This window comes from Pelodiscus sinensis, chromosome 22 (assembly GCF_052426305.1).
Source record: "Pelodiscus sinensis isolate ZL-2025 chromosome 22, ASM5242630v1, whole genome shotgun sequence".
NCBI classification, from domain to species: domain Eukaryota; kingdom Metazoa; phylum Chordata; order Testudines; family Trionychidae; genus Pelodiscus; species Pelodiscus sinensis.
The window spans coordinates 12,376,261-12,394,003 of record NC_143073.1 but is presented as its reverse complement, the minus strand read 5'-3'; the positions used below and the strand labels follow the sequence as shown (position 1 = coordinate 12,394,003).

General features: G+C 56.4%; 1 protein-coding gene across 1 annotated transcript; it reads left to right on the top strand.

Moving 5' to 3' along the window:
• The first annotated feature begins 6,345 nt into the window (after positions 1-6,345).
• Positions 6,346-15,854, top strand: VSIG8 (V-set and immunoglobulin domain containing 8). The gene is made up of 7 exons (XM_075908070.2): positions 6,346-6,719; positions 9,892-10,058; positions 11,585-11,786; positions 13,157-13,321; positions 13,410-13,544; positions 14,690-14,828; positions 15,125-15,854. The coding sequence occupies exons 1-7, from the start codon at positions 6,671-6,673 to the stop codon at positions 15,216-15,218; spliced, it is 951 nt and encodes a 316-aa protein (XP_075764185.2). The 5' UTR covers positions 6,346-6,670; the 3' UTR covers positions 15,219-15,854.
• Positions 15,855-17,743: the final 1,889 nt, after the last annotated feature.

Here is a 17,743-nt window from a genome sequence, read left to right as displayed (position 1 = left end):
TGTTTTCAGAGAACTATGCACAATGACTCCACGATCTCTCTCTTTCTTGAGTTGCAATAGCTAAATTAGCCCCATTATGTTGCATGTATAGTTGGGATTATATTTTCCAATCTACATTACTTTGCATTCATCAACATTTAAATTCATTTGCCATTTAGTTTTGTGAGATCTTTTTGAAGCTCTTCACAGTCTGCTGTGGTCTTAACTATCGTGAGCAGTTAAGATATCAGACTCTTTTTAAGGTGAATGAGAGGCGAGCGGGAAAACACTGGGAAGGGACAGAACATTCCCTGCTCCAAAGAAAACAAGGAGTCCTGTTGCTTTTGCTAAATCAGACTAACACAGCTACCCTGGTGAACTCAGCGAAGAACTTCTAAGCAGAACAGGAAAGGCCTGGACTAAATGCAGAGAAGTGGAGTGCTCAGCAATAGGAAAATGCCCATCAAATGGCAAAATAAGATCTATAAGGCTGTAGCTAGGCCTGCTCTTGTATAGGCCTTGACCACTCAACTGGACACAGCGGAAATGAAAATCTTAGGCTAGATGCTTGGAATGACAAGAATGGACCAAGTTTGGACTGTTAATTACAGGCAGTGTATTGGTGGCCCTAATTACAGAAAAGCTGATGGAATACAGGGGTCAGATGGTTTGGGCGTATAAAAAAAGACTGGGGAAAATATGTTGGAAATAGGGTGTTAAACTGAGCAGTGGTGGGTAAGAGAAGGATGAAAGACCCCAAACTAGACATGTAGTGTGACAGAGATGGCAACTTCCTGCAATATCCGGAACAAGCCCTTACTGTATCTTAGGACAGGGTGGTGAACTTTTTTGAGGTTGGAGGCCACTGACCCACAGAAAAATCCATCAGGAGCTGCACACAAGTGAGAAGCAGAAAAACAAACAGACAAACTAATCAACCCCATTACTGAGGTGGCCCCAACTGAGAAGGAGATAGACACTCCTCACATTCCCCTCACACAGAGGAGTAGCAGGGGGAGGAGGGGAAGAAAGCCACCACAGGCTCAGTGTTGAGGGAGGGTCCTGAACCTCTGGGGCCAGATCCAGGCAAGCTGGGGGCTGCATCCAGTCCCCAGGCCTTAGATTCCCCACGGCTATCTTAGGAATTCATTGGATTCAAATTGCACATGTATAGGTGTGCTGGTGGGGATGCATGTAACGTCTCTGTGGGGGAGACTTGACTAACCCCTGAGAGGCCTTAACACATCAGGACTCTTTTAAAGACGAGAGGGAAAACACAAGAAGAGGACAGAACAGTGCAGGGGAGGGAAATTAACCTTGGGTTGCTCCTAGTGTAAGGACCAATGAGCCAAAAAAAGAATTATGAGGTTATTCCCTACTCATGAAATGTGACTTTTGCGGGTGGCAGGGGGTTAATCATCCTAAGGATGAGCTTGGGGAAAAGCTACCAGTCCTCTAACGGAGGGAGAGCACAAGGTAAGGGAACCTTAGGCTGTGGCTACACTGGGAAGGTTTGGCAACAAAAGTGCTGTCGACATGCAAAAGTGAAAACTGATCAAACTGATTTTTCGGCCTCCCACTATCGGCATTTCATGGCCACATCGTTAGCTCCCCTGACAACAGAGAGAGCAATGCACTGGGGGTAAGCATCCCACAGTGAAGTGTTATGGGAAGGCAGACCTTCTTGTACTTAGTGCTACAAGGGATCTTTTCAGGGGAAAAGGCGAAATGCCACCTATACTGGTGATACATATAGCAATCCACACTTATATGCATATGACATATCACACTCATGCACTCACACACACAAACACATTCCATCTTCTTGTTACCAGTTGCTCCCCCTAACCACACTGGCCAGGTGAGTTAGGTGGGGGAGGGGTGGAGCCAGGCTTCTGCCAATCCAGGTCAATGCTCCCATGTTGACAAGACAAAACCTCTGCAAGATACCTTTGATGTATATTATAGTAGCTCCCCTCTCATGCAAATCTATCATCTTATGCATATGCAAAATCTGTGAGAGTCATCGTATGCAGTTAGTCATCTGTGGCGCCTTTTTCTGGGTGTTGTCTTAATGCTGCCACTTCCATCTTCAATGAGAGGGCTTCCAAAAGCAGGCACTTGCTGCTGACTCCCAACGCATCCATAGGTTCAGTCTTTTTTCAATGGTCCCACTTCACAGGTCTCATTGTTCTTGGATCTGGCTTCCATTCCCTCTCTAACTGCCTGGTGGTGCTTGCCTTCCACACCTTATCCCTTCACACCTCATTCACCCAACAGGGCAATCAATTAAGTAAAAGGGGAAAGATCAATTCTGATACAAAGATATTCTCTTTATCTTACTAATTTTTAGGAACTATTCTACCAAGACTTAATATAAAAGACTCAATACAAAGTTTCTGTGTTCTATATGAAGATACCTAGTTTCTATATAAAAGGACTTGAGACAAAGTTAATACAGCGATTATATGAAGATGATCCACATTCAGATGAAAATGATTAATACAGAGATTTATGATTAATACAGAGATGGATCTACAAGCTTATCTCTGTGCTTCTTGGGATTCTCTCTGAGTTCTCCAACAGCATTCTCAGTTGCCAGTAGCAGCATCATGAATAGCTCTGTGAGCTCTCCGTGCTGAGGAATGTTAAAGCAGCACAGCGGTCTCTCCAGCCCTCCCCTTGCAGCAACAGTCTGCCCGGTGCTGTGTTTCTAGCAGAGCAGAACAGGAGCATTCAAATTATTTGCTCTTTTTATTTGTTCCGCAAACAGAGCAGCTCACTCAGCTGTCAGATACTGCCTGGAGTTTTGAAAAGGGAAGGACTCATGTCTGCAGGGCAGCAGAGATCACAAAACACTGAGCACAGCCATCAGGGCAGGCATTACAGGATACTGGCGGAAGCCAGTTCTCGCCACAAAACAAACTACAGAGTCCACACTGGCTTCTTGTCAACAATAAAGGGAGGGGAAAAGACAAAAGTCTGTCACAGAGTAGAAGTTTTTTGTCTCCAGAACTGGGTGTTTTTCCCAACAAAAGTCGTAGTGTAGCATAAACTCTCTCACTGTTTTGTCAACAAAAGGCAGTTTTTGGTGACAAAACATGCCAGTGTAGACAAGGCCTTAGTGGCAGAGCAGAGGTGGGAGGCTTGTGACAGTGCTGGAGGCTAAATTTAAATGGCTGCCACGCTCTGCTGATCAGCTGATGATCAGCTGTTTGTCGGCAGATCAGGGCAGTCTGGACACTCCCCTGTCGACCTTAAAGCCCTTTGTCGACCTCCTCGGTAAACCTCATCCCACGAGGCATAAGGGGGAGGTCGACAAAGGGCTTTCAGGTCGGCGCGGGAGCCTCCAGACTGCCCCGATCTGCCGACAAACAGCTGATCATCAGTTGGTCGGCAGAGCGCAGCAGCCATTTAAATTTAAATAATCGCGGCTTCATTTCCCTCTGCCGATCAGCCTAATCTACATGGCTCCATTGACGGAGCCATGTAGTTTAGACACGCCCTAACTGAATAAACTTAAAAAACAGCAAATAGTTCCACAGAACCTTAGAGACTAACAAAGCTTGTAGCTGGTATCATGAGCTTTCATGGGCACAATCCAATTCTTCAGATGAATGGCATTATCTATACTACGATTCCACTGCCCCTTAGTGCGAGACCTACGAGCCGAAGTCAGCTGGAACAGGCCAGCTGCAAATGTCTAATTGCAATGGGGATGTACCCAAAGGCCCTAATTGGTTCCCCTAGGGAAGGTTGATTGGGAAATAAGCAGCTAATTAGCTGATCAGTCTGGGGACTCTCAGCTGAGGGCTGTAAAAAAAGGCACAGGAAAGAAGGCAGGTGGGGGATGAGGATGGGGTTAGCTGAGCTCAGCATGCTCTGATGTCCCAGAGTGGGAGAGTTTTGGTCCCCCTCTGGTTCTGTGGGAAAGAGCAAGAAATCTCTGTTGCTACATGGCTGCACAAAAGTGGGTTGGGATTGGTGGTGAGCAGCGTTCCCTGTAAGCTGAACTCTTGGCTAGCCACCCAGGAGAAAGTCAAATACCGCCCAACTGAGTGCCCACACCACCCACAGCTGGCCGCATGAGTTTCTCCTGGGGGTGCGCACCAGCACATATCTGAGTGCACGTGACAAAATGTATTCTGCATGTGGTTGGAAGAAAATAGAAGGAACATTGGTGGTGGGAGTATAAAGATGCCACTCCCTGGAGAGCCTGAGAGGTGTCTGGACAGCTGAGGTGAGTGGGGCAGGCTCCATTTTAGGGTCACACAAAAGCAGCTTCTGAGGAACGGCTTTGAGAGAAGGTGGCCTGGGAGAGCCGTTCCCACGGTGGCGGAATCACGCCTGGAAGAAGGAGACCACGACAAGCCCTGAAATGGAACAATCCTGGCGACGGTCCCGCCTGCCTGCTTCCTTCAGGCTTCAAATCCCCCCGCAGTCTTGGAGTGCAGCCAGCAGGGCTCAGGGCAGGGCAGCTGCCGTCCTGCTCCATCCCACAGACTGGGACGGAGGTGATTGATACTGGCACATGAGCAACCCTGGGGGGAAGCAGCAACACTTCCCTTCCCCTGCCCCCATCCTCTCCGGCTGGATGGAGGAGGTCAGAACATTTCAAAAAGAGATTGGTGGTGTGGTGGGGGGGGGGGGGAGAAGGATGTGTTCCTGTGCAAATTCCCCCATTTTCTGACTTGCTGGAAAAGGCTGGGCCATCACCAGCACTGGGGGCCTCAGGCTTAACCCCCGCCCCATGATCCCCCCAGCTTTCGCCGGCACCTTCCTCCTCCCGCTTCTCTCCCTCCCACACACTAACAACACCCCTTGACACGGGGAAAGTGCTCTGGGCAGAGGAGTGAATTAATGAGACAATAACACTGCACGGGGAGATCCTGCAGGATCCCCAGACGGGGCAGGTCCCGTTCTGGACAGAGCTTTTCAAGGACAAGTAATCGCAGCAAGTCGGGCTGGAGCACTGTACCCGCAGAGCCAGGGCCGACCCCAGTGCCCCATGCAGCGCGAGGGGGCGGGGTGCCACAGGAAGCTGGATTGGGCCATTCCCCTCGTAGGGGGGAGGGGGTGGCACAGAGCCCCTAAAGGAGCAACACCAAAGCATCTGAGCGTCTAGATTAGGGTTCAGCCACACACCCCATCACATCCCATCTCACACACATTGTAATATACAGTCACACAAACCATCACACACATCTCGTCTCCTGCTCACAAACGCACACAGTAGCACTCACAGTTGTGTGCACACTATTATGCTCCATCACTCACTCAGTCACACACACTCCGCATCTCACGCACACTCTAACAAGTCAAACAAATAATCACACATGAACAGTCACACACACCACGTCACATACATTGTCACACACACACACTGTCACACTTAATCACTTGCTCAGTCACATCCCATCACATGTTCACAGTCACACATGCCATCTTGCACGCTGTAACACACAAACATCACATACACACAGCCACACACACTTTCACATGTTCAGTCACACACACACTGTCTCACCCCATCACTTACTCAGTCACAAACCCTATCATATGCCTATAGTTGCACACATCCTCACCCCCCTTTACACAATGTAACACCTGGTCACATAAACCATCACACACACACTATCTCACACTCATAGTCACAATGTTACATTCACTCCCTGACATTCCACCACACTTAGTCACCCCCCCATCATATGCTCACTGTCACACCCTGTCTCACACACACCGTAACACACTCCTAGTCACACAAATCATCACATACGGTCACCTCTTCACAGCCACCCCATCACACCTCTTCACACACTCAGTCACATACCCTGTCACACACACTGTAACACACCGTCCCACAACCCATCACGCAGACCATATCACGCACCCTGTCTCACCCAGTCACATGCTCCCAGGCCCACCCCCCACATCCCAGGCTCGTGGTCCCACGATCCCACACTCAGGCTATGTCTACACTTGCGGCTTCTTGTGCAAGTAATATGCAAATGAGGCTAAGCATGGAATGTCGCCGAGCCTCATTTGCATCCCTAACGAGCCACCATTTTTTCAGAAGAGGCTCTTGCGCCAGAAGGAGCATCTACACTGCCCCCTTCTTGTGCAAGAAAAACCCTCTTGTGCAATGCCGTTACACCTATTACTTTTCAGGAAGAACGGCACTTGCGCAAGAGGGTTTTTCTTGTGCAAAGAAGGGGCAGTGTAGACAGGCATCCCCCTGCTCCCCAGTCCCAGGTGCCGGTTGCGGCGGGTGGAAACTAGGTGTAAACTCAGCGGGTAAGTCGAGGCCCCATTAAAAGCCCTGAGACTGGCTGTCGCCAGCCTCCCGCCCAAGCCCTGAGCCCACAGAGCCACCCATCCGGCCTCTCCATGCTGGAGGGAGGCCGGGCGACGGGCCCGGCTGGCAGGAAAGCCCTCAGCAGCCAAGCAAGCCGGTGTTAATTACCAGGTAGGCACAGCAGGGAGCGGGTGCTACTCACACTCATGGCGTGGAGCTGCTCACTCACCCCAAAGGCATCCTCCTCGCAGGGAGGAACACCCAACCCCAGCAGATAAAAGCAGCCCCGAGCCGCGCTGCTGCCCTGTCTAGGAGCTCTCACCACCCACACGCTCTCCACCCGGGATCTTCTCTCTTCACTGCTGCGCTGGATACGCCGGCAGAGGCTGCAGGGCCATGGCTGGGCAAGGGACTATCCAGTTCCTTCTCTTTTCTCTAATGCCAGGTAGGCTCTGCCAAGGGACCCCTTCAGACCTCCACAGCCCGTGACAGGTCCCTGAGCAAACTAACTGGGCAAAAAAAGACTCTGGCCTGAACAGAAGTTCTACCCAGAACCATCCCAACGCAGCATCTGGGGGAGGGTGGGAACGCCAGTGACTGAGAGGTCACCAAATGAAATTAATGGGTAGCAGGTTTAAAACAAACAGAAGGAAGTTTTTCTTCATGTAGCTCACAGTCAACCTGTGGAACTCCTTGCCAGAGGATGTTGTGAAGAGCGGGACTTTACCAGGGTTCAAAAAAGAACTGGATAAATTCATGGAGGACAAATTCAATACTTATTAGCCAGGATGGGTAGAAATGGTGTCCCTAGCCTCTGTTTGTCAAAGTTTTGAAAAGGATGACAGGAGAGGGATCACTTGATGATTACCTGTTCTGTTTACTACTTCTAGGGTATCTAGTAGTAGCCACTGTCGGCAGACAAGATAGTGGGCTAGATGGACTTTTGGTCTGACTCAATATGGCTGTTCCTATGTTCTTATGGTTCTATACCCACCTCACCCACCATGGCACCTGGGCTAATGATTTAGAGCTCATCTACTTTGGGAAATTGGCTGATGTGAAATAACTCCTGGGCTCTAGCCTGTGAGCTCCATGGGGCAGGAATGGTCTGCATTTGCACAGCCTCTAGCACAATGGGGCCTGGTCCCTGGATGGGGCTGCTAGGCGCTCTGGTAATAGAGCTAATAAATAATAACAATAGCTGTGCTGGAATAACCGTCCGGTGTGGACACTTGATGCCCACATAAAAGTGAATTCGTTGTGGAGTGGGGTGATTACGCTGGAGGACAATCAGTCTTGTTCCAGAGCAGCGTTCACACCAGGCGAGTTAAGAAGCCGACCTAAAGCTGAATCGCTAGCCATGTTGAATCACTAGCTGAATCATTAGCCCTCGCTAGCCGTGTTGTTATACTGGTCATTTTATACCTGTGTTGTCCAGCGCTTAGTGCGGCACAAAACTCCTCCTGCTCCATAAGTCCGAGCACTTCCTGTAGGGGGCACTGATCAAATGTAGCCAGTTTACGTCTAGACTGCAAAGTTTTTGCGCAAAAACTCGTGGTACGTCCACACCTCAAGTGTGTTTTTTGCACAAGAAAATTGACAGTGAATCAACAGAACAGAGGGGGGGTTTACGGTGTAGGTATTCCTCTTTCTATGAGGAATAACTCTTTTTGCACAAGAGCTCCTGCGCAAAAAGGTGCGTGTGGACGGGAAACGGGGGTTTTGCTCAAAAACAGCCTATTGAAAGAAGCACAGGTGCCCTGGTGGCCATTCTGTTAATAGTAATCAGGGCTTTCTTGCGAGAGAGCACCCATGCAGTCTGGACGCTCTCTTGTGCAAAAGTGCATCGCTTTTCCGATGTGCTTTTGCAGTGTGGACTCGCTCTTGTACAAGAAGCCTACAGTCTAGACATCCTCTTAGGATAGATGTACCCTGGGGCTGATGCTGTGGTTTCCGCCTCAGGTGGGTGCACCTGGGATAGATTTGCTCGAGCTAATGCACTACAGCAGTGAGTCTCCAGCATTGCAGCTCGCTGTCCCCCTTCGATTTGTCCTGCATACCCCAAATCTCACCTCACTTAAAAACCAGTGGGTGGCAAAATCAGACGTAAGAGTACCAAAGTGCCTGGGCCACACCGGAACTGGAAAAGTGCTGACTTTCTCCTCGTTACCACCCAGTAATTATCAGCAAAACAGACTGCAGTGTAAATATTGTACTTAGACTTCTGAGGATAGTACATAGAGCATCATAAACAAGCCACTGTAGGAAACGTTTGTGTGTATTGACAGCTGTAAAAGTAGGCAAATAGCTAGAGGAGTTGAGGTGCCTCCCTCTGTGTGCCCCCCGGCTAGGTGCACCCTGGTTGACAGCTGCTGAGCTACAGGCTAGCACCCCTGAATGTGCCCCTCCCCAGGCACTTGCTCAGGTGGCTAGCCCATCCCACTGGGCTGCCCATGCTACACGGCTGCTCCTCCAAGCTGGCCTATGGTCTCTGCCTGAGCTGAAATCCCCTCCGGGCCACCAGCAGCACCTTCTGTTCTCCCATCATCCCTTGCAGCGCTGCCCCGCCGCACAGCCATCCTGAGAAGAGCCCTTTGCACCTGGGTTGCGTGCGTCTCCAAAGAGCTCTGGGAAGAGTCGCTCAGTAAATAGCCCAACCCAGGCTGGTTGCAGCATGAAACCCCCCAGGCTCCCGGGGCGGGGTGCGTTCCCCACTTGGCAGAGTGAGCCTCAATGAAACACCCCCCCTCCCCGCTCCTCATTCCCTGCAGGGCCTTTGCTCACTTCCCCCGGCCGGTGGGGGACCCTGGCAACTTTAAAACCCCTTGAGTGACTTTAGAAACGACACGTCGTCCTGTGGCATATTTGTGAGTCTTGCAGGTGCCACCGGACTCCTCGCGGTTTTTGAAGTTACAGACCCACAGGACCGCCCCCTCTAAGATGTGAGGGACATTGTTCACTCCACCAGCTGGGGACTTTGTGCGGGACGCTGCCCTCTGGTGGTTGGGACGGGGGTGCCTGACCCACGCGTGGGCGCGTCACAGTGCCCCCTGCTGCACACAGTGTCAGTGTCCCACCCCGCGTGGCTCCCCCTCGGGGATGTCTGTCCTCACTGACCTGAGGTAAGTACGGCCCAGGGATCACACTGTGCTCAGACACAGGGCTAACACCCTCCCCGCCCCCTCGGCTCTCTGTATTCTGACCGGGCCGAGTGGGAGCCTTGCTGCCGGATGCCCACGGCTTGGCAAATCCCTGGCAACAGAGCCCCATGTCTGCCCAGGGCAGAGCCTGGTCCCTGCCCGGAGCATGCTCTGTCCCACAGGCTCTGTGAGACTGTTGGGCTGGCCTTGCAGGGATCATGCCCCACCACGTGATACCTTCTAAAAGTTGAGGGGACTCTCCCTTCTCCCCCATCTGAGACTCCCCTCACCGGCTCCCACACTGGCGCCCTGCTGAGCCGGCATCTATGCACCGCACCGGTGCGGGGCGGCTCTGTGTACCGCAGGGAGGGGCTCCATCTCTGGAGCAGGCGCCCAGGGACTTCTTCTCTTTGAAGACCTTCTCCCCAGCCCTAGTTTGTCTGGCCTGATGGGAGGCTCTGTCTGTCTGCCTCTCAGCTCTGCTGGCGGCGGTGCGGATCAATGCAAAGGGCCAGCAGACATTGTACCTGGCCCAGGGGGACTCCGTGAAGCTGGGCTGCCCCTACGTACTGGAGCCTGAGGACAATGGAGTCGAGGACCTGGACATCATATGGACCATGATGAACACTGACCAGAAGCTGCCGGTGAGTCACCCCACTTCGTTAGCAAGACCCATGCCAGGATGGTGTGTTTCCAGCACTCACGCTGGCTTGGTGGGACCCCATGGCTGACTTTGCCTCAGTTTCCCCTCATGTGTGGGTAGGGTTGCCAAATGGCTGAAACAAAAATACCGACCCCCACCCCCCAAAAAAAAACCACCAGGAAAAAATTTTGTTGAAGGGAAAAAAAGGGGGGGAAGGGAGGGCCTGGAAACAGCTAACGAGGGGGGCAACAGGGCTGGCTGTGGGAGATGCGGGGCCAATGGGAAGCAGGGCTGGTCATGAGGGGTGGTTGGGCAGAACGGGGCTGGCCATGGGATATCAGGGGAGGGGGGACCAGCTGGGAGGGGGTGGGGATGGCCGGGAGTAAGGGGGGGCGGGAAGCAGAGCTGGAGGGGAGGGGTGTTTGGGGGCATAAGGCTGGGGAGATAAGGAAGAGGAATGGGCCGGCGGGAAGCAGAGCTGGGGGAGGTGCAGGGGGGCTGGCCGGGGCAGATCAGGAGGGGAAGTGGGGGAGAACCGGCCAGCCGGGAAGGGGGGTTGAGCAAATTGGTCGGCGGGGAGCAGGACTGACCTGGGCACTTGCTGCCTGTCCCGCGCAGGCTCCCGGCGCGCATGAGCGAGGAGGCTTCCCCTCCTCCTCACACTCAACCGACTGAGGGCTCCCAGTGGCAATCGCGGCCCCGCCTCCCAGCTGGGACTCCCAGCCGCTCCCCCCACCCACACCAGGCTTCCGTCCGGTGCGCAGCCGGAAAAATCAGAAAATACCGGACATTGAACATGTCTGGTGTTTTCTGATTTTTTTTACCGGACAGAGCGTGCAAATACCGGACTGTTGGGTACAATGCCGGACACCTGGCACCCCATATGTGTGAGAGGGAGGGGGCTCGGGTGGGCTGCTACCCCCTGCCCAGCACAAGTGCGCTGGAGAGTTTCACTGTCCTGGCTCGGATTCCATTTCCTGTGGCTCCAGCCGGCTGCACAGACCCCTGGGCTCTGCCGACGTGGCCGATGGCACCCTGCCAGCCTCCCTCACCTGTGCATGCTCTCTCGAGCCGCCTCCCTGTGCCAGTCCCTCCCCTGGGCACAGCCCCAGCAGCAGGCCTGAGTCTCCCCCAGGCCCTATTGAACTGTCCTGACCCAGCTTCCCCACTGTGACTTGCCCCAGCGAGAGGCCTCCCTCTGGAGGGATTGTCACTTTCTGTTCCGCGGGCCCCGACTCCTTGCCCCTGGGCCCTGTGCTTCCACCCTCCGCGGAAGCCCTTCCGTCCCTCCCCTCTTGCGTGGATGCTGGGTGCGCCTGGCTTGGGTTGGGCTCCACCCGCCTCTCTGCCCCCCGTCGGTGTAGACGGAGGAGTCTCAAACTTCATTGCATACCAGGTATCCCTAGCAGCTCCCTGTCCAGGCTGGTCCCCAAGACTGGGGTGGTCAGCCCCCCAGTGCTGCTCCTGCCCAGTCCCCTTTGCTCGCCATCCGCTGGAGCTCACTGCGGGTCGGCTCCTCCCCGCCAGCTCCTGATCTACCAGGACCAGAAGGTCAGGTACGGCAGCGCCCCAGGCCTGCCGCAGAGGGTGCAATTTGTGGCCCCGGACCCAAGCCACTACGACGCCTCCATCTACCTGGCGAACCTGCAGATGTCAGACTCGGCCAGCTACGAGTGCAGGGTGAAGAAAGCCACCGTCGACACCCACGTCATCACCATCATGGTACTCGGTGAGCCCACCCAGCCCAGAAGGCCCAGGCAATGGGTGGGGGGGAATTGGCACCTCCACTTGCTTGCCTGCCAGGGAGCGGGGTCTGCGAAGGGAGGCTCGGGGTGGGGCAGGAGAAACACCATGCTCCAGTCAGTACAGCAAGGCAAGGGCCTGTGCACCAGCCCCATTTCCCCAGCAGGAGCATCAGAGTAGGGATGAGGGGAGGGGGGTGGGGGAAAGAGTCCAGAGGGGCCCACCCTTGCTGTGGGCCTCTAACCCTGCCCCATCCATTGCCTCATCCCTGCCCACCCACACGTCTGGTCACCCTCCTGCTGACCCCCCACTGCCCACTGACCTCCCACTGCCCAAACACCAATTCCTGCTGACAACCAGCAGGGCACCCAGGCCATGCCAGGTGAATTTCACCCCCCCTGCTGACCCACAGATCCTCCAGCCCCTTCATTCAACCCCACCCACTGATCCAAATTCCACCCACTGACCCATTAACCCAACCCCAACCCCTCCTAACACCCGCCAGGCCACCATCCTTCTGTGAAGTGAGTCCCACTGACCCTGCTACTCCCCCAGTCCATCGACCCAACCCCCATCCGTTAACCCAACCCCGCCCACCGACCCAACCCCCAACCATTAACCCAACCCCGCCCACTGACCCAACCCCCAACCATTAACCCAATCCCACCCACTGACCCAACCCCCAACCATTTACCCAACCCCGCCCACCAACCCAACCCTCAATCATTAACCCAACCCCCATCCATTAACCCAACCCTGCCCACCAACCCAACCCCCAACCATTAACCCAACCCCAACCACTGACCCAACCCCCAACCATTAACCCAACCCCAACCACTGACCCAACCCCCAACCATTAACCCAACCCCCATCCATTAATCCAACCCTGCCCACCAACCCAACCCCCAACCATTAACCCAACCCCAACCACTGACCCAACCCTCAACCATTAACCCAGTCCCACTCACTGACCCCACCCACTAACCCAAACTCCACCCACCAACCCAACCCCTACAACCTCACTCTGCCCACAGATTGAAACTCCAACACTGACCCACCCATCACTAACCCAACCCCTCACCATGACCTACCTCTGCCCACTGTCCCTGACCACCACTCCATGTGGACAGACAGATCTGATCTTGCCTCCAGCCCTCATGTGCTGGTCCACCTGCCAGCCTCCATGTGCCGACCCCCGCCCACCGACATTGCCTGCCAGCCCCCAGGTGCTGACCTCAGTCCCCCAGCCTGGCCACCCCAAGCCTGCCTACCTCGGAGCACAGCGTGCCGGCTGGTCCCTCCCTGCTACTCCCCACTAGCTGCCTGTCACTGTTGCCATTTGTGTTCTCTCCCCAGAGAAGCCGGCGGCGCCTCAGTGCTGGATGGACGGGGAGCCGGTCTGGGGCCAGGACCTCACGCTCAAGTGCTCCTCAAATGGAGGCTCTGTGCCCGTCTCCTACCAGTGGTCCAAGATGGGGGGGAACTATGCCAGCAGCTGGCTGCCCTCCGGGGCAGTGCAGGGTAAGCAGAGGGGGAGGGGCCCACTCTGGTGAGCTGACCATGGGGGGTGCAGTTCGTGGGGGCTCAAGGGACTCCATCTCTCCTGCAGCACAAGGCTCTGGGGACCTGGTGATCCAGCATCTCTCACAGGAGCACTCCGGGACCTACTGCTGCCGCGTGACCAGCCGGGTGGGATCCAACCAGTGCATGGTGCACGTCTCTGTCTCTCGCCCCGGCTACTCAGGTAGGACTGGGGGGCACAATGCCAGAATGCGGGGCAGCCGCAGAGCAGCCTGTGGGGCAGCATGGGCAGGACCAGAGGGTCTAGTTCCTGGAGGCTCCTGGCCCCAGGGTGGGCTGGGAGTGGGACCAACCCGGTGCTGGGAGCAACCTGAGAGGATGGGCCTGTCCAGAAACATCAGAGCGAGGGAGAGCCTGAACAGAGCTCAGCCCCCAACACTGGACCCCACCCTCCTTCTTGGACAATCTGGAGCCTCCTGGGGAGCAATGGAGACTCGGCCCCTCCTGGGCAGTGGGTCTGGCACCCCAAAGCTTTGGCAGGCTGATGCTCAAGTGGAATCCCAGTGCGTGGGCTCATATCGGGGTGCTGTGTGGGGAGGTCTGGACGTCTGTGATAGGCTGGACAACCTGATGGGTTCTTCTAGCCCAAGGGTGGGAAACACAAGGCCTGGGGGACGGATGCTGCCTCCAGCTTGCCTGGATCTGACTCCCGAGGCTTGGGACTCTCCCCCCGCAGTACTGGGGAGTGCGTGCTGGCACTCCAACCCCTCTCCTCCACCATTCCCCCGTGGGGCTGGAGCACACAAAATCTTCTAGCCTGGGCCCCCGCATTGGCTCTGGTGTGGCCTTTTGAGTTGGGGGCCATGTCAAGGAAGGTTTGTTTTTGGGGGGCTTTTTTGCTTCTCTCTTGTGTGTGGCCCCCAGCTGATTTTTCTGAGTCAGCGGCCCCCAATCCAAAAAGGTTCCCCCCACCCCTGTTCTAGCCCTAAACTCTATAACTCTAATCCTCCTTCAATGGAGACTCCCTACACCATTTTCCCGTAGACAGACCTGAAGATTCCCCCGATTCCTTTCCCCATCACGGGGCTGAGCCAGCTGCCTGGGAGGGCAGATTCGTGGGTCTGAGCCAAAGCTCCAGGCTAATGCACTGACCCATCTGTGGTCCATGCAGGGCCCTATGGGTGATATGGGCTTCCTGAGTAGCCTGGCAGGCGGTGCCCATGGGGCAGACAATGAATCCGGCCCGGTGCCCGGCGGGCAGGAATCGCTAGGGCTCAGCAGACAGGCGTCCCTGAGGCACTTTCTGGGCACAGGTCCCAGCCCTGCGTGGGAAGGGGAGACGGTGACGGGTTTGTTCCCCTTCGGCAGGCTCAAAGAATGTGGGGCTCATCGTGGGATCTGTCCTGGGCTCCATTTTCCTCCTCATCCTGCTGCTCACGCTCCTCTGGGCCCTGCTGTGGTACTGTAAACGGAGGCACTGCCACCCGGGGGTGCCCATCGAGATCAGGTGACGCCTCTGGCCCGGGGCAGTGGGGCGCCTTGAAAGGGAGGCAGGGAACAAGGTGGGGGGAGCAGGGAAAGAAAGGGGGTGAAGGACAAAGAGGGGAGACGGGCGGCGGAGGGAAGAGTTGGAACCATCGAGCGACACCAGGCAGGAGGGCGCCCGAGGCTCAGGGTGCCGCCGCGAGCTTTGTGGGTGCCAAGGGCGAGCAGACTCGGGGTGGCAGAAAGGGAGCTGGCGGAGGGGGCCGGGCGCTATGGGGCAGGGAGGAGTGACCTCACGCTGCCTCTCCCTGCCCACAGAGACAGTGCCGCTGGTACCCCATGCCGAGGCGGGCCCCTGCACCCCTGCCACGGCTGCTCCCACCACGTCAGCTACACGCCGTGCCAGAAGTAGCGCCCAGGGGCGGGGAGGAGAGCTCCCCCGCCGAGCAGGGGGGCTCCCAGCGACGCTCCGGCTCCAAGCAAGACAAGAAGCAAACACCTCCCCGCTGTGCGCCCAGCCCCTGGGATCCAGCCGCCCTCCGACACTGCTCCTGCCCACGTGACGCCCATGGACAATCCCAGCTGCTCTGGGGCAGCCCCGCGGTGGGGCAGGGCAGGGCTCTGGGGCTGAGCCCCCAGGGCAGTGGCAAGATCCAGGGACCCAGCACTGACCTCTCACAGGATTGCTGAGCTCCTGCCCCATTCCTGCCTGTGGGGAGTGGGAGGCCCCCCCGCCCAGCATAGCCACAGCTAGGGAGACACATTAGTCCTAGAGCCGCCCCCCCCCCCGACACACCGCGGGGCTGAGCTGCGTCACGACATGTCAGGACACGTGTCATGACACGATCCACCCAGCCGGGCACACGTATGGCACGGGAGTGGCAGGGGAAGGGCAGACAGCACCTGGAAACCTCCCCTTGTTTCTGGAGGAGGCCCTGGGGTTTGCCCAGTCTGTCCGGGCACCAGCTGGAATCAGGGGTCCACCTTACTCATGGGCCAGTGGGAGGGGAGCAGATGAGGAGGGGCTCTCGGGGGCCAGGAGTGATGGGGTTAGGTGGGGGGAAGTCCCTGGGCCAGGAATGACAGGGTCATGCAGGGAGGGGACTCCTTGGGACTGGGATGATGGGGTCAGATGGGGAGGGGGCTCTCTGTGTCAGGGGTAATGGGGGGTTAGATGAGGAAGGGCTCTCTGTGTCAGAGGTAATGGGGGGTTAGATGGGGAGGGGCTCTCTGTGTCAGGGGTAATGGGGGGTTAGATGGGGAGGGGCTCTCTGTGTCAGGGGTAATGGGGGGTTCAGATGGGGGGAGGGGCTCTCTGTGTCAGGGGTAATGGGGGGGTGGGGAGGGGGGTTGGGGGGGGAGGGGGCTCTCTGTGTCAGGAGTAATGGGGGTTAGATGGGGAGGGGGCTCTCTGTGTCAGGGGTAATGGGGGGTTAGATGGGGAGGGGGCTCTCTGTGTCAGGGGTAATGGGGGTTAGATGGGGAGGGGCTCTCTGTGTCAGGGGTAATGGGGGGTCTAGATGGGGAGGGGCTCTCTGTGTCGGGGTAATGGGGGGTCAGAAGGGGATGGGGCTCTCTGAGCCAGGGTAATGGGGAGTCAGATGGGGAGGGGTGATAGGGTCAGACGGAGAGGGGGCTCTCTGTGTCGGGGTAATGGGGGGGTCAGATGGGGAAGGGCTCTCTGGGCCACGGGTACTGGGGGGTCAGATGGGGAGGGGTGAGAGGGTCAGACGGGGAGGGGGCTCTCTGAGCCAGGGATAATGGGTTCAGATGGGGAGGGGCTCTCTGGGCCAGAGATGATGGGGAGGGGGCTCTCTGGGCCAGGGGTGATGGGGTGAGATAGAGTGATTTCCTCGGGTGATGCATACAGATGTTGAGGGCCGTCCCTGGGGTCGGGGGGACTGGGTCAGATGGGGTGGGCTTGGGCTTGGGGCTGGGGGGAGGTGGGGTAGAAACTTTGACACCAACTTTAATTATTGCACGGCTCAGTCATTATGCTCCAATGTGGCAAGCAGGGAACCCAGACTTCTGGGTTTGGTTTCCATCTCAGAGGTGTCCCTGTGTGAGTTTGCGCAGGTCCCTTTGCCAACCTGCCCCCGTTGCTGCCTCTGGGGGTTGCCGGGGGTGGTGCTGCCCTGCGTCCGGAGGGCAGCGTAAGAGCTGAGTAGCGCTGCTCCCGAGGGAGAGGCACCCGTCTGTAGATCGTGGGTGTCGCACAGGGGCACCGGGCTGGCTATAGGAGCGGTATGTACAGAGCAGTGCCATTAAAGGAGACAAACGGACTGAATCTTTTATGGGACGTGTCATAGCATCCATGGGAGTCCCAAGCCAACGGAGGGGGCTGAGACCCTCCCCCACCTGGCTACAAAGTGGGGAGAGTGTGAGGGCTCTGCCCCTTAAAGCCACACACGGGTGTGCAAACACACTCACACGCAGCCCCTGCCACACACCTGTCGCATGCACACAGCCCCTCACACACACTCGGCTTTTCCAAGGCAGGCTCTGGGCCTGCGTGGGTGCACAGGCTCCTTTCAGACCCTTACCCTTGGTCCTCATTCTTTCCCTGGGTCACACCAGGGCAGTGTTGCCACGGCGTGGCTGCCGTGGCCCCACACAGCCCCCAGGAGAGGGGCACTTCCACTGCCTGCTCCTGCTCTGAACTCCTCTCCTGGCTGCTCAGAGCCCTCTCGGCCTTCCCAGCCGCCCTGTGCGGCTTGGCCTGACCTCGGAGTTACTGCCATTGGCCACTGGAACGGCCCCCAGGGCCCGGCAGAGTCTCCCTCACCCGCAGCTGCTAAGGCCAGGAAGGGATGTTTCTCTCACAAGGAATTCGCCTGGGCTGGTCCCAGGCCTGGGGCATCTAGGGGCTCAGGCGAGAGGAGCACCAGGGCCCCTTTGGGTTGTGGAGTCACGTATAGACTCTTCTCCGGCTACCAA

What these genes read in the sequence shown, in the direction of transcription:
- VSIG8 (XM_075908070.2), top strand. Translation starts at nt 6,671, where the DNA reads ATGGCTGGGCAAGGGACTATCCAGTTCCTTCTCTTTTCTCTAATGCCA. An exon ending in TCTCTTTTCTCTAATGCCAG is followed by an intron (nt 6,720 to 9,891) that starts GTAGGCTCTGCC and finishes TCTGCCTCTCAG; the next exon opens with CTCTGCTGGCGGCGGTGCGG. An exon ending in ACACTGACCAGAAGCTGCCG is followed by an intron (nt 10,059 to 11,584) that starts GTGAGTCACCCC and finishes CCTCCCCGCCAG; the next exon opens with CTCCTGATCTACCAGGACCA.